Genomic DNA, 14,070 nt, shown 5'->3' with positions numbered 1-14,070 from the left:
AAAAAAAAGAAATTATCAATTCCCAACTTGACTCTCACTGGGATTAAACATGACAATAGGTCTGATCTGATTTCATCATCATTTAAAAAAATCATCTATTATTTTTCACTTTATGTTTCTGTGTGGGAGCAAACTGTTGAAATCCTTACTTAATGTATACTAGGCTGATCTTCTGTATATTAAGATAATTGAAAATGAATCTTGATGTGAATGGAAGGGGAGAGGGAGTGGGAAAGGGGAGGGTTATGGGTGGGAGGGACGGTATGTGGGGGAAGCCATTGTAATCCATAAGCTGTACTTTGGAAATTCATATTCATTAAATAAAAGTTAAAAAAAAAAAGTAAGTTGTATTCTGATCCTGCTTTGCTAAGAGTTTTTTTTTGTCATGAATGGAAACTTGTTATAGATAATGGCAAATTTTACTTGTATATGAGTTCTCAACTCTGTAAGATCTCCAAACCCCTTTCCTGTAACAAATTATTTGAAAAGCTTCCTTTACCATACCTAAATTCATAAGTAATGTAATTCACCAACATGCACATATTTTTCTTTTAAAAAATTTACATAGCTTTTAAGCATAAAAGTATTTTGTAATAATGTACTCCTTATGTAAATGTTCTAGGATGACTGTAGTGTCCCCTGTCCATGGGGGATACTTCCCTTGGGATGCTGTAGAATTCAGATCCAGATTCATTATATGATCATGGCTAATATTTGAGCATTGTCATCTCCAAGCCTTGTTTTGTGTGCGTCACATGTGTCCATCTTTCATGGAATGTCACTTATCTCTAACATACCAGATAATGCTTTATTGACTTAGGTTTCTTATTTATTCTAATAGTCCCACTTTGTGGCCCTAGAATGACCAGAAGAGCAATGCGTATGTTAAAAACTAATTATGGAAAGCTTTATTTATATGTAGTTTGAAGGCAGTTAGGCAGTGACTTCCCAGATTATATGACATCCTTGTCACTTTTAGTACAGTTTAATTTTACAAACATAATTGAGTATGAAAAAGTAAAAAATAAATTTTTTTTTAGCTTTATCAGATAGTGTTAAAAACAGGCAGCGTGTGAAATGATTAAGGGTGTAGGTTTTTCTCTCAGGCTGCCTTGGTTCAGATTCCAGTTCTGTAATTTACTGGTTCCGTGATCCTGGCAAGTTACCTAACCCTCCTCAGCCTTGGTTCCTTCATTTGTAAACTGTGCCTACTAATAGTACTTACCTCGTTGCTTTTGTGATCCAGAGCCAGAAGCCAAGAATTCTATCCAGGCTCCCAGTAGCAGGGGTCCAACTGCTTGAAATATTACCTGCTACTCTCCAGGTTCTGTCCACACTGGCAAGAAACTAGAATCAGGAGTGGAGTCAGAGATCAAACCCAGGCATTCTAATATGAGACGCGAGCATCTTAACTGTTAGCCACCACCAAATAATGATGTTTCAACATTTTTTATTTATTTTATTTTATTTGAAAGGAAGGCAGAGAATTAGATTGTCCATCTGCTGATTTACTCCCCAAATACCCTCAACAGTCAGACCTGGAACTCAGGCTAGGTCTTCTTCCACACTGGTGGCAGGGGCTGAGTACTTGGACCATGTTTCACTGCATTCTCAGGTGATTAGCAGGAAGCTGGATTGGAAGCAGAGTTGCCGGGGTCAAACTGGCATTCCAGTATAGAATGCTGGCATAGCAAGTGGTAACCTTACCCTACAATGCCAACCCTGCCAACATAAATTTTTTTTAAAAGATTCATTTATTTATTTGAGAGGCAGAGTTAACAGAGGGAAGAAGATACAGAGAGAGAGAAAGGTCTTCCATCTCCAAATAGCCACAACATCTGGAGCTGGGATGATCCAAAGCCAGTAGCCAGGAGCTTCTTCTGGGTCTCCCATGTGAGTGCAGGGGCCCAAGCACTTGGGCCATCCTCCACTGCTTTCCCAGGCCATTAACAGAGAGCTGGATCAGAAGAAGAGCAGCCAGGACACTAACAAGCATCCATATGGGATGCTGATGATGCACATTAATTTTTAAATAGCTATTTTGATTTGTGTCTAAGTCACAAATTTAATACTGTGGCACCAATATATATTTCTTAAGTTCTTAAAACATACAGTTCTTTCATTGAAATTGTTCAAAGAACCAGTTACTTAAGAATATATCTTAGATGATAAGAGCTCAGTATTTGACTGGTAAAGAGTTTCTTTGAAGAGTATGCGTCAGCCTTTTTCTTCTGCCACATAAAATAAGAAATAAAATTTTTAAAAATATTGTAACCAGAGATACAGAAGAATGTGTTGCTATTAAGTATACTTTGGATTCCTGTGAAATACAGGTAAAATTATAAATCTAAAGAAACAGACCTTATACATAAAGATAACAGAAAATTTTCAAAACTGAAAACATTGCAGATGATCTTATTTTGTATCAAATGATTCATAAGCAATATTGTTATCGTTCATGGGTTTGGATTTCCGAAGCAATTGGAGTGTTCCTATTTACCAACTATGTATGTACTAATTGCTCTTTATTTTTCTAAAGGTTCAGAGGTCCAAAGAGATGACATTCTATGGATAGCCATGGCAGGGACCCATCAGATATGGGCACTCCTATTGGACTCTTGCAAACTGCCAAAGAAAAAGTAAGTGACTGTGTCTCTCTCCTTCCCTCCTTCCCTCCCTCTCTCTGTCTCTCCCTCCTTCCCTCCCTCTCTCTCTCCCTCCCTCTCTCCCTCTCTCCCTCCTTCCTCCCTCTGTCTCCCTCTCTGTCTCTTTAAGGATTATTTATTTGAAAGAGTTACAGAGAGAGAGAGAGAGTAAGAGTTCACTCCCCAAATGACCACAATAACTAGGGCTGGGCCAGGCTGAAGCCAGGAGCTTCATCCAGGTCTCCCATATGGGTGCAAGGGTCTAAATACTTGGGCCACCTTCCACTGCTTTCCCATACACGTTAACAGGGAACTAGATTGGAAGTGGAACAGCCAAGACTTGAACCAGTGCCCATATGGAATGCTGGCATCGCAGGCAGCAACTTAAACCTGCTGTACCACAGTGCCAGCACCTGTGTCTCTCTCTGTGTGGACTGCACTGCTTGGAATTTCTGGAAGTCCCTTTTCCATCCTTATGATACCCATTATTTGAGTTAGGATATGCCAGGTCATACTTGTGTAACAACCAACACAGATTCCCAGTGGCTTTAAACAGACTTATTTCTTGCCTGTCACACCGATGTGTCAGGGAGTACTACTCTGCCACTCAGGCTGACCAAGTGGCTGACGCCTGGAGCCTTGCCAGTCATCCTGGCAGAGTAAGAGGGAGGGGGTCGGTGAGTCAGTCACTGGCTCTTACAGCTCCTATGACACCTACTCAAAAGTGACACATATCACTTCTCACATCTCATCACCCAGTCTTTCTTTTTTTTTTTTTTAAGATTTATTTATTTATTCGAAAGGCAGAATTACAGAGAGAGAGAGGGAGTGACAGAGAGAGAGAGAGATCTCTCTGGTGGTTCACTCCCAAATGGCTGCAATGGCCTGAGACAGACCAGACTGAAGCCAGGAGCCAGGAGCTTCTTCCAAGGTCTCCCATGCGGGTACAGGGCTCAAGGACTTGGGCCATCCTCCACTGCACTCCCGGGCCATAGCAGAGAGCTGGCCTGGAAGAGGGGCAACCGGGACAGAATCTGGCGCCCCAACCGGGACTAGAACCCGGTGTGCCGGCGCCACAAGGCGGAGGATTAGCCTATTGAGCCATGGTGCCGGCTCCAATTTGTATCCCTTTAATTTCTTTTTCTTGCCTAATAGCTCTGGCTAAAACTTCCAGAACTATATTGAATAGCAGTGGTGAGAGTGGGCATCCCTGTCTGGTACCAGATCTCAGTAGAAATGCTTCCAACTTTTCCCCATTCAATAGGATGTTGGCCTTGGGTTTTTGATAAATTGCTTTGATTGTATTGAGGAATGTTCCTTCCATACCCAGTTTGCTTAGAGTTTTCATCATGAAAGGGTGTTGTATTTTATCAAATACTTTCTCGGCGTCTATTGAGATAATCATATGGTTTTTCTTCTGCAGTCTGTTAATGTGGTGTATCACATTGATTGTTTTGGGCACATTGAACCATCCCTGCATACCAGGGATAAATCCCACTTGGTCTGGGTGGATGATCTTTCTGATGTGTTGTTGCATTCTATTGGCCAGAATTTTATTGAGGATTTTTGCATCTATGTTCATCAGGGATATTGGTCTGTAATTCTCTTTCAGTGCTGCATCTTTTTCCGGCTTAGGAATTAAGGTGATGCTGGCTTCATAGAAAGAATTTGGGAGGATTCCCTCTTTTTCGATTGTTCTGAATAGTTTGAGAAGAATTGGAGTTAGTTCTTCTTTAAATGTCTGGTAGAATTCATCAGTGAATCCATCTGGTCCTGGGAATCTGGAAAACATTATGCTGAGTGAAATAAGCCAGTCCCAAAGGGACAAATATCATATGTTCTCTCTGATTGGTGACAACTAACTGAGCACCAAAAAGGAAACCTGTTAAAGTGAAATGAACACTATGAGAAAATGGTGACTTGATCAGCCCTTGCCCTGACTGTTGAAGAACAACTTAATACGTTATCCCTCTTAGTATTTTTTGTTTGTTTGTTCTACTTAATACTTTTGGTTGAATACTGTAGTCAATACACAGTTATTCTTAAGTGTTGAAACTTAACTGAAAAGTGATCGCTATTAAATATGAGTGGGAATAAGAGAGGGAAGAGATGTGCAATTCTGGACATGCTCAAGCTGACTTACCCCAAATGGTAGAATTAGAAACATACCAGGGGATTCCAATTCAATCCCATCGAGGTGGCATGTACCAATGCCATCTCACTAGTCCCAGTGATCAATTTCTGTTCACGATTGATCATAATGATAGAACTAAGAGCCAAAGGGAGCACATAAACAAGACTAGTGTCTGCAAATACTAGCTGATAGAATAAAAAAGGGAGAGAACAATCCAACATGCGAAGCGAGATACACAGCAGACCCATAGAATGGAAGATGTCCTAAACAGCACTCTGGCCTCAAAATCAGCCCTTAAGGCACGCGGATCTGGTTGAAAGCCCATGAGAGTATTTCAGGCATGGAAAGCCAAGACACTCTGGCAAAAAAAAAAAAAAAAAAAAAAAAAAAAAAAAACCTAAATGAAAGATCTCCACGAGTGAGATCCCAGTGGAAAGAACAGGTCATCAAAAAAGGAGGTACCTTTCTCTGAAGGGAGGAGAGAACTTCCACTTTGACTACGACCTTGTCTAAATATGATCAGAGTCGGTGAACTCAAAAGGCTTCTATAGCCTTGGCAACTCATGACAAGAGCCTAGGTTGATTACTGATGCCATAAACAAGAGTGTCAATTTGTTAAGTAAACAACAGGAGTCGCTGTGCACTTACTCCTCATGTAGGATCTTTGTCCTTAGTGTGCTGTACATTGAGATTTAATGCTATAACGAGTACTCAAACAGTATTTTTCACTTTGTGTTTCTATGTGGGTACAAACTGTTGAAATCTTTACTTAATGTATGCTAAACTGATCTTCTGTATATAAAGAGAATTGAAAATGAATCTTCATGTGAATGGAAAGTGGAGGGATGTGGGTGGGAGGGAAGTTATGGGGGGGGGGGAGCCAATGTAATCCATAAGCTGTACTTTGGAAATCTATATTCATTAAATAAAGTTAAAAAAAATTCTAACCAAGAAAAAAAAAAAAAAAAAAGAGTGACGGCAGCACTCAGAGTGGGACAGGACTAGAGACAGAGGTCCCTGGAGGAGGTACTGCTGCTATCCCGGCAAGAGATGACAGCAGCCTGAGCACTGGGGTCAGCAGTAACGTTGCACGTGGGCATAACTATAAAAAGCAGGCAGAAGTGACCGCTTGCTGGAATACGCTGTTCTGGGTGGTGGCTGTTTTAGACATAGATGGTCAAGGGCTACCTAAATTTCCTAATAAGTAGAGTTGTCACTGTCATTCATAATAGGAAAATAGTCACTCTGATCACATTGTCTTGCCTCTTAACTTCTAGGAAGCTTTATTTAATATCAGTCTTCAGATGGTAATGACCCCTAACATTTTAGAAGTTACCTTCTTCCCCACTGTTTTATTTATTTAAGAGTGTTTCCTGCTTTAAAGTGTTAAGACTCCAAGTATATTTGGTCTGTGTGTTAGTTATTACATATATCCCTCTGGTTAACTTATTTTTATAAGTAAGTTTCTTGAATAAATGATGGTATTTTATGCATTGTGTATACCATTGCTTCTGTATCCTACTCCCTACTAACTTAGAGTTGGCCACATATCATTTTAGATATGTGACAGTCATTTTAGATTTTTGCACGTTGTGCCTTATTGAGAAATGATATTTGTAGTCTCCCATTTTGCATCCTAAGTCAACTTCTTCCCTTTCATGAACATAATACACTGCTTCTGCATTCCCTCTGGTGTAAACAAAGATATAAATATATAAAGCTTTCTCTGCATTACAAAAGGAATTATTGCAATAGCTGTTTAAATAGAAATTTTCCTAGTATATTAGAAATTGATCAGTTAAAGTAACATAATTATCTTGTACTGTTCTCTTAAAATTATAATACCTGAGGAATGTCTTTTAAAAACTATTCTTTAATTCCTTTGCTAGACTCTACTTTTAAATAAGAACACAAAACATTTTAATGAAATTTTATGTTTTACACTATCAAGATAATCTTTTTAGTTCCATTTTAGAAACTAATATTACATGAAGCTTGGAAGTCAAGAGGGTAAGGTAGGGAAATAACTATCTCATCAATAATCTGATCACTGTTATTACTTTATAATTCTCACCCTGTCAGGGATTTCCTGTCTGACTTTTGAGAGTAGTTTCAGTTTTATGTATTTTCAAAGAAAAATGAACAGATCCCTACACAGTGGCTAAATAATTCAACAATTAGAAAAAGCACAGTGAATGCTGATTTGCACAGTTTAACTAAGCCAAGATCACTAGTTTTTGTTTTTGCTTTTGTTTTTAACAGTGCCTATCACCAGTGATTCAGTCATTTGCATTCATGTGTTTAATAACTATAGTGGACACAACATACCACATGTTGACCCCATCTGTGAACTTGTCTTTTAGTGAATTAAAAAAGGGAACCTGTCTTCGGTTTGCTGGAAGTGGGAATGAAGAGAATCGAAACAATGCCTATCCTCACAAGGCAGGTTTTGCCCAGCCTTCAGGTCTTTCTCTGGCCTCTGAGGAGCCCTGGAACTGCCTTTTTGTAGCAGACAGTGAGAGCAGTACTGTGAGAACCATCTCGCTGAAGGATGGAGCCGTGAAGCATCTTGTCGGAGGAGAAAGAGACCCCACGGTAGGACATCACGTCACATGTGCGTTCAGACACTGACCACGCTGGCAGTTCCTGAAGTGTGGGGAGTTAATACAATTGAGGGGAGATCATTCTTGACCTATCCATGAGTTTCAGTGGAACTCAAACCGAAGGAAATGTGCACACAAAGAAATATAAATAACACGACCGTCTAGGAAAGTTAAACTGACTCTGCTTGATTGTATGTAAATGTTAAGGCTTCAGGGAGAAAGAAGGGATAAAATATTGATTACTGGAGAGACGAGAAAAATGTAAATTTGATGCTTGGCAGTGGATTGGAAAAAGCACTGCACTAGCAGACTTGGCCTATTCCTGATCGGTTACTGTGACCATTGTGAGTTACACTACAAAGCAGCACAGATTAATACAGGTTCTAAATTCTGTCATTTCTCACTGGTCTGAATCAAGAAAGCTCTATTTATATACCTAGCTCTATTCTTATGAAAATCAGATTTTCACCTTTAACTCCAATAGCATATTCACCTATCTTAATTTTCACTTTATAGCCTAACAAAGCAGCATAAAAATCTTAATAACTGCGGTTTCTTTTAAAAAAAAAAATAGAATTTATTTGCTTTTGGTGATGCTGATGGAGTAGGAATCAACGCAAAACTCCAGCACCCACTTGGAGTAGCATGGGACAGCAAAAGGAATCTACTTTATGTGGCAGACTCCTATAATCACAAGGTGAGCCCTGACAAAATTATGTAACACCTTGCCTTTTGTATGTGCTATTTAAAGTGGTGAAAGACTTGTGGGCCTTCTCCAAGTGCCACTCTAAAATACAGAGAGGAACAGCAGTCTTTGACACCATATGTGACACCAGCTTGTTCTTTTCTTTTCTGGTCCTTTCTTTGCCAAGAAGAAGTTGTGATGGTACTCTGGGGAAGCACCAGTCCAATTCCAGGGGCTGTGATCCATCAAAACTGCTTTGTAATATGCTCAGTAGATAAAGGGGAGGCAGATAGCCGAGAAATCAATATGTTAACTAACAAATTTTCATTTTTAAGCTATTAAATAGATGCAGTGCCTGTTGGCAAATAATTCCATTTTTCAGCAGCATTTCCATTTTTGTCTATTCAGCTCTTTCATTTTTATTGCACTTTTTTTTAGAAAATCAGTAGATGGGGCCAGCGCCATGGCTCACTAGGCTAATCCTCCGCCTGTGGCGCCAGCACACCGGGTTCTAGTCCCGGTCGGAGCTCCAGATTCTGTCCTGGTTGCCCCTCTTCCAGGCCAGCTCTCTGCTGTGGCCCGGGAAGGCAGTGGAGGATGGCCCAAGTGCTTGGGTCCTGCACCCACATGGGAGACAAGGAGAAGCACCTGGCTCCTGGCTTTGGATCAGCGCAGTGCGCCAGCCACAGTGGCCATTGGAGGGTGAACCAATGGTAAAGGAAGACCTTTCTCTCTCTCTCTCTCTCTCTCTCTCTGTCTCTCTCTCTGTCTCTCTCTCTCACTGTCCACTCTGCCTGTCAAAAAAAAAAAAAATCAGTAGATGGTAAATGTTAATTATTCATGATAAGAGACCATAAATTTAATGTAATTGGGATACAACTAATAATCAGTAAGTTTAAAAAAGGTAGAAAATCATCAAACAGTGCTAAATGCTCTTGAAAAAGCAGGTCACTGTGGGGCCAGTGTGGCATGGAGGGTTATGCCACCACCTGTGATGCCCATCCCATATGGGCACTGGTTCAGATCCCAGCTGCTCCACTTCTTTTTTTTTTTTTTTAATATTTATTTTATTTATTTGAAAGTTAGAGTTACACAGGGAGGGAGGGAGGGAGAGAGAGAGAGAGAGAGATCTTCCATGCACTTGTTCACTCTCCAGTTAGGTGCAACAGCTGGAGCCACACCAATCCAAAGCCAGGAATAAGAGGCTTCCTCCAGGTTTTCCCACGTGGATGCAGAAGCCCAAGGACTTGGGCCATCTTTTACTGCTTTCCCAGGACACAGCAGAGAGCTAGATCGGAAGTGGAGTAGCCAGAACTTGAACTGTCACCCATATGGGATGCCAGCACTGCAGGCAGCTGCTTTACCCATTACACCACAGTGCTGGCCCCTGCTCTACTTCTAATCCAGTTCCCTGCTAATGTGCCTGGGAAAGCACTGGAAGCCAGCACAAGTCCTTGGGCCCCTGTACCCATGTAAGAGACCTGGATGAAGCTCCTGGCTCCTGGTTTTGGCCTGCCCAGCCCCAGCCATTTTTGGCCATTTGGGGAGTGAGCCAGTGAATGGAAGATAATTTCTCTCTCTCTCTCTCTCTCTCTCTCTCTCTCTCTCTCTGTCTCCCTCTCTCTTGCTGTAACTCTGCCTTTCAATTAAATCCTTAAAAAAAAAAGTCACTTCACTTTTGGAAATGTGTCCCACTGTGAAGAAAAACAGTAACATTTAATTGTTTTTGATTCCAGATGCTTCATCAAAGATTGCTTCTAGAAGGCAAGATTTAACTGAGATTTTACAAAGCTTTTAGCCCTTAGAATGGAATATCTCTCATTAGACTGTGTAATTGTAATGTTTGAATTTTTAAAAAATATATAGAACTACCTTTTTTGATTCTTATTAATAATAATGGCAATTAGGAACTCTCTACTTTGCTTGATACTATACACTTTCATACTACAAGCATGCAATTGATCTAAAGATATATACATTTTTGTTCTTCTTTAGATTAAAATTGTGGATCCTAAAACAAAGAGCTGTACAACATTAGCAGGAACTGGAAACACAGATAACGTTACCGGTTCCAGTTTCACCGAATCAACTTTTAATGAGCCAGGAGGCTTGTGTATTGGAGAAAATGGTCAATTGTTATATGTAGCAGACACCAATAATCATCAAATTAAAGTGATGGATTTAGAAACAAAAACGATTTCTGTGGTAAGTAATCTTGAAGCCTAAGGTTTTAAGAACTACGCTAAGATCCCCACAGCACTGACAGAGGCATTTTGGGTTAGGACATCTCCAGTGATGAAATTAATACACTTAGAGTAGGAAGTAGATACCCGCATTATTTTCTTTGATGACTATGCCTGCAGGATATCTTTAATGAAATCATGTTATTTTTAAAATACAAGTTCTATCTTGTATGCTGAGGGTTTGAGGAAGATACTGGAAATTGGAAAGAATTTGATGAACTTTCAAGAAAAAATAAAGATTCAGGTAAGTGTTTAAATATGCAGACATACTGAAGCTCGCTGCATCTCATGCTGTGCAGGGTAGATTGGGTTGTTCAGCTTTTTGTTTTGTCTTTTCAGTGATCCTTGGGTTAATGTAAAGACTTTGTTTCCTGTGCTGAATCCATTATGAATAATTGCCCAAAGGGAGCTTAAAAACTACATTTCTCAAGGCATTGAAAATAAGATTGGAAAAATCTTAAATTATAATCAGTTTTTTAAAATATGGACATAGTCTAATAGAATTTTCAAGAGAAACATCTATTAAAAGTTGCCTCTTAACTTAATACATTATCCCTCTTAGTAGTTTTTTTGTCTGTTCTACTTAATATGACTGGTTTAATTCTGTAATTAATACACAGTTATTCTTAAGTGTTGAAAATTAACTGAAATGTGATCCCTGTTAAACATAAGAGTGGGAATAAGAGAGGGAAGAGATGTATAATTTGGGACATGCTCAAGCTGACTTGCCCCAAATGGTAGAGTTAGAAACATACCAGGGGATTCCAATTCAATCCCATCAAGGTGGCATGTACCAATGCCATCTCACTATTCCAAGTGATCAATTTCAGTTCACAGTTGATCATAATGAAAGGACTAAGAGTCAAAGGGAGCACATAAACAAGTCTAGTACCTGCTAACATTAACCGATAGAATAAATAAAGGGGAGAGTGATCCAACATGGGAAGTGAGATACTCAGCAGACTCATAGAATGGCAGATGTCCTAAATAGCACTCTGGCCTCAGAATCAGCCCTAAAGGCATTCGGATCTGGCTGAAAAGCCCATGAGAGTATTTCAGGCATGGAAAGCCAAGACACTCTGGCAAAAGATCTCTGTGAGTGAGATCCCAGTGGAAAGAACAGGTCTTCAAAGAAGGAGGTACCTTTCTCTGAAGGGAGGAGAGAACCTCCACTTTGACTATGACCTTGTCTAAACAAGATAAGAATCGGAGAACTCAGAGGGCTTCCATAGCCTTGGAAACTCATGACTGGAGCATAGGGAGATTACTGATGCCATAGACAGGAGTGTCAATTGGTAAAGTCAACAACAGGAGTCACTGTGCACTTACTCCTCATGTAGGATCTCTGTCCTTAATGTGCTGTGCATTGAGATTTAATGCTATAATGAGTACTCAAACAATATATTTCACTTTGTGTTTCTATGGGGGTGCAAACTGTTGAAATCTTTACTTAATGCAAACTAAACTGATCTTCTGTAAAAAAAAAAAAAAAAAGAAATTATCAATTCCCAACTTGACTCTCACTGGGATTAAACATGACAATAGGTCTGATCTGATTTCATCATCATTTAAAAAAAATCATCTATTATTTTTCACTTTATGTTTCTGTGTGGGAGCAAACTGTTGAAATCCTTACTTAATGTATACTAAGCTGATCTTCTGTATATTAAGATAATCGAAAATGAATCTTGATGTGAATGGAAGGGGAGAGGGAGTGGGAAAGGGGAGGGTTATGGGTGGGAGGGACGGTATGGGGGGGAAGCCATTGTAATCCATAAATCGTACTTTGGAAATTTATATTCATTAAATAAAAGTTAAAAAAAATGTAAAAAAAAATATGTCTTAAGCAGTGTATTGCCACTAACTGAAATTAGTAAATGATGACTCAAATGTGAAAAAAAAAAAAAAAAAAGTTGCCTGTTGGTGAAACTGAAAAAAATACAAAAGCTTTTTGTTCCCTAACATTCTAGTAATTTACAAGGTATATCATCCCAAGTGTCATTTCTCTTCATACAGATCTCTATATAAGATGAATAATTCAGTTACACATAGAGAATGTCTCTCCTGCACTCATAGTTTAGTTTTCATTTCCCATCATCTGTAAACATGTTGGACAATTAATGTAATTCTGTCTCTTTCCCAAGTTGATAATCTTTTTGCCAAGATAAATTAGCTTTCTGCACCTCCAAATAATGTTGAGGGTGTCTTAGGTAAACATTCTAACTCAGAGTAGAATGGCAATTAGGTTATTGATACAGAACTTCATTTTTTTTCCAAAGTCTAAAAATAAGTTTCCTCACTCCACAATTACTACGAAGTATACTTTCATAACAGATTTTCTTATTTCTTAGCTCCCCATCTTCAGATCTGCAAGTTCTGTGGTAGATGGTCCGGTCCTGGGAGAAACACAGAAGACATTACCCAAGCTGCCTAAATCTGCCGCAAGCATCAGGCTTTCCCCTGTGACCGCGCGTCCTGGCCAGACCCTCCAGTTCAAGCTACGACTAGACCTGCCATCGGGAACGAAGCTAACCGAAGGAGTGCCCAGTTGCTGGTTTGTGACAGCTGAAGGTATGGGCGTTGATCTTGCAAGTGGAAATACTTCATAAATTCCTGATATTTAATCTAGTACTTTTTCTCATTTGTTTTGAGACATTTTTACTCTGTAATTGAGCAAAATTGAGAGAATGTGAAAAACCGAATCCAGATCTAACTCCACTTTGGCAATTTTCTTTACTCTTCAAGATCCTTTCCCCTCCTTTTATTAAAGAATAGCGTGACTCACCGGAAGTTACGTGTCAGCTTTTAGCGTGCTTTCTTGGGGTGTGAGATTTCACGTACCTCTTCCCCTATTCTAACCTTGGTCTTTATTCTTTTCTTATTCCCAAAGTGAACTTCTCAGAGTTCCGATCTGAAGTAGAGCAACAATGAGGATTCTTCTTAATAAGTATCTTTTTCTGTACCTCCGCCTCCCAGTCAACTTTTTTTTTTTTTTTTTTTTTTTTTTTTTTTTTTTTTTTGGACAGGCAGAGTGGATAGTGAGAGAGAGAGAGACAGAGAGAAAGGTCTTCCTTTTGCCGTTGGCTCACCCTCCAATGGCCGCCGCGGCCGGCGTACCGCGCTGATCCAATGGCAGGAGCCAGGTGCTTCTCCTGGTCTCCCATGGGTTGCAGGGCCCAAGGACTTGGGCCATCCTCCACTGCACTCCCTGGCCCCAGCAGAGAGCTGGCCTGGAAGAGGGGCAACCGGGACAGAATCCGGCGCCCCGACCGGGACTAGAACCCGGTGTGCTGGCACCACAAGGAGGAGGATTAGCCTAGTGAGCCGCAGCGCCGGCCTCTCCCAGTCAACTTTATTCATTCTTCCATTCCTTTTCTGTGTGTGAATCAGTGTGAGCCAGCTCCTTCTTTCATTAACTGATGATAGCAAATCAGAAGGCTGCTTGCCTGTGGCTGTGCTTTCCAACACTGTACAGAGGGGCCAGCAGTTTTAAAGTCAAATAGCAGTGGTCCAGAACGCTAAAGCACGACTTCTTGTCTCTAATGGTCTTCCTCTGTCCTAGTCTCCCACGCTCATTTCACACGATCTCACCCAATCTTTCATTTCCTCCCCAACTGCTCCTCCCTCATACCCTCTTGCACACTTTTGTTCTGTACTTGACCCAAATCCTGCCCCGTGCCTTCTTACCTTCATACCTTCTCAGGGGCAGCAGCTGCTGGCCTGTAACTCTCAGCTCTGTGTCCAAACCAAGAGGCCGAAG

General features: G+C 40.3%; 1 protein-coding gene across 1 annotated transcript in view; it reads left to right on the top strand.

The window, feature by feature from the left end:
- The window catches only part of NHLRC2 (NHL repeat containing 2), a 66,204-nt gene that overhangs the window by 40,969 nt on the left and 11,165 nt on the right, over positions 1 to 14,070 (top strand). Inside the window, exons 6-10 of the mRNA XM_008270532.4 lie at positions 2,540 to 2,639; positions 7,143 to 7,374; positions 7,957 to 8,079; positions 10,063 to 10,272; positions 12,662 to 12,881. Coding sequence (XP_008268754.3) covers positions 2,540 to 2,639; positions 7,143 to 7,374; positions 7,957 to 8,079; positions 10,063 to 10,272; positions 12,662 to 12,881 — 885 coding nt within the window. The remainder of the gene's footprint in view (positions 1 to 2,539; positions 2,640 to 7,142; positions 7,375 to 7,956; positions 8,080 to 10,062; positions 10,273 to 12,661; positions 12,882 to 14,070) is intronic.

Source organism: Oryctolagus cuniculus, chromosome 15 (genome assembly GCF_964237555.1).
Source record: "Oryctolagus cuniculus chromosome 15, mOryCun1.1, whole genome shotgun sequence".
NCBI classification, from domain to species: Eukaryota; Metazoa; Chordata; class Mammalia; order Lagomorpha; family Leporidae; genus Oryctolagus; species Oryctolagus cuniculus.
The sequence above is the reverse complement of the archived record's forward strand: the minus strand, read 5'-3'. Positions and strand labels throughout refer to the sequence as shown.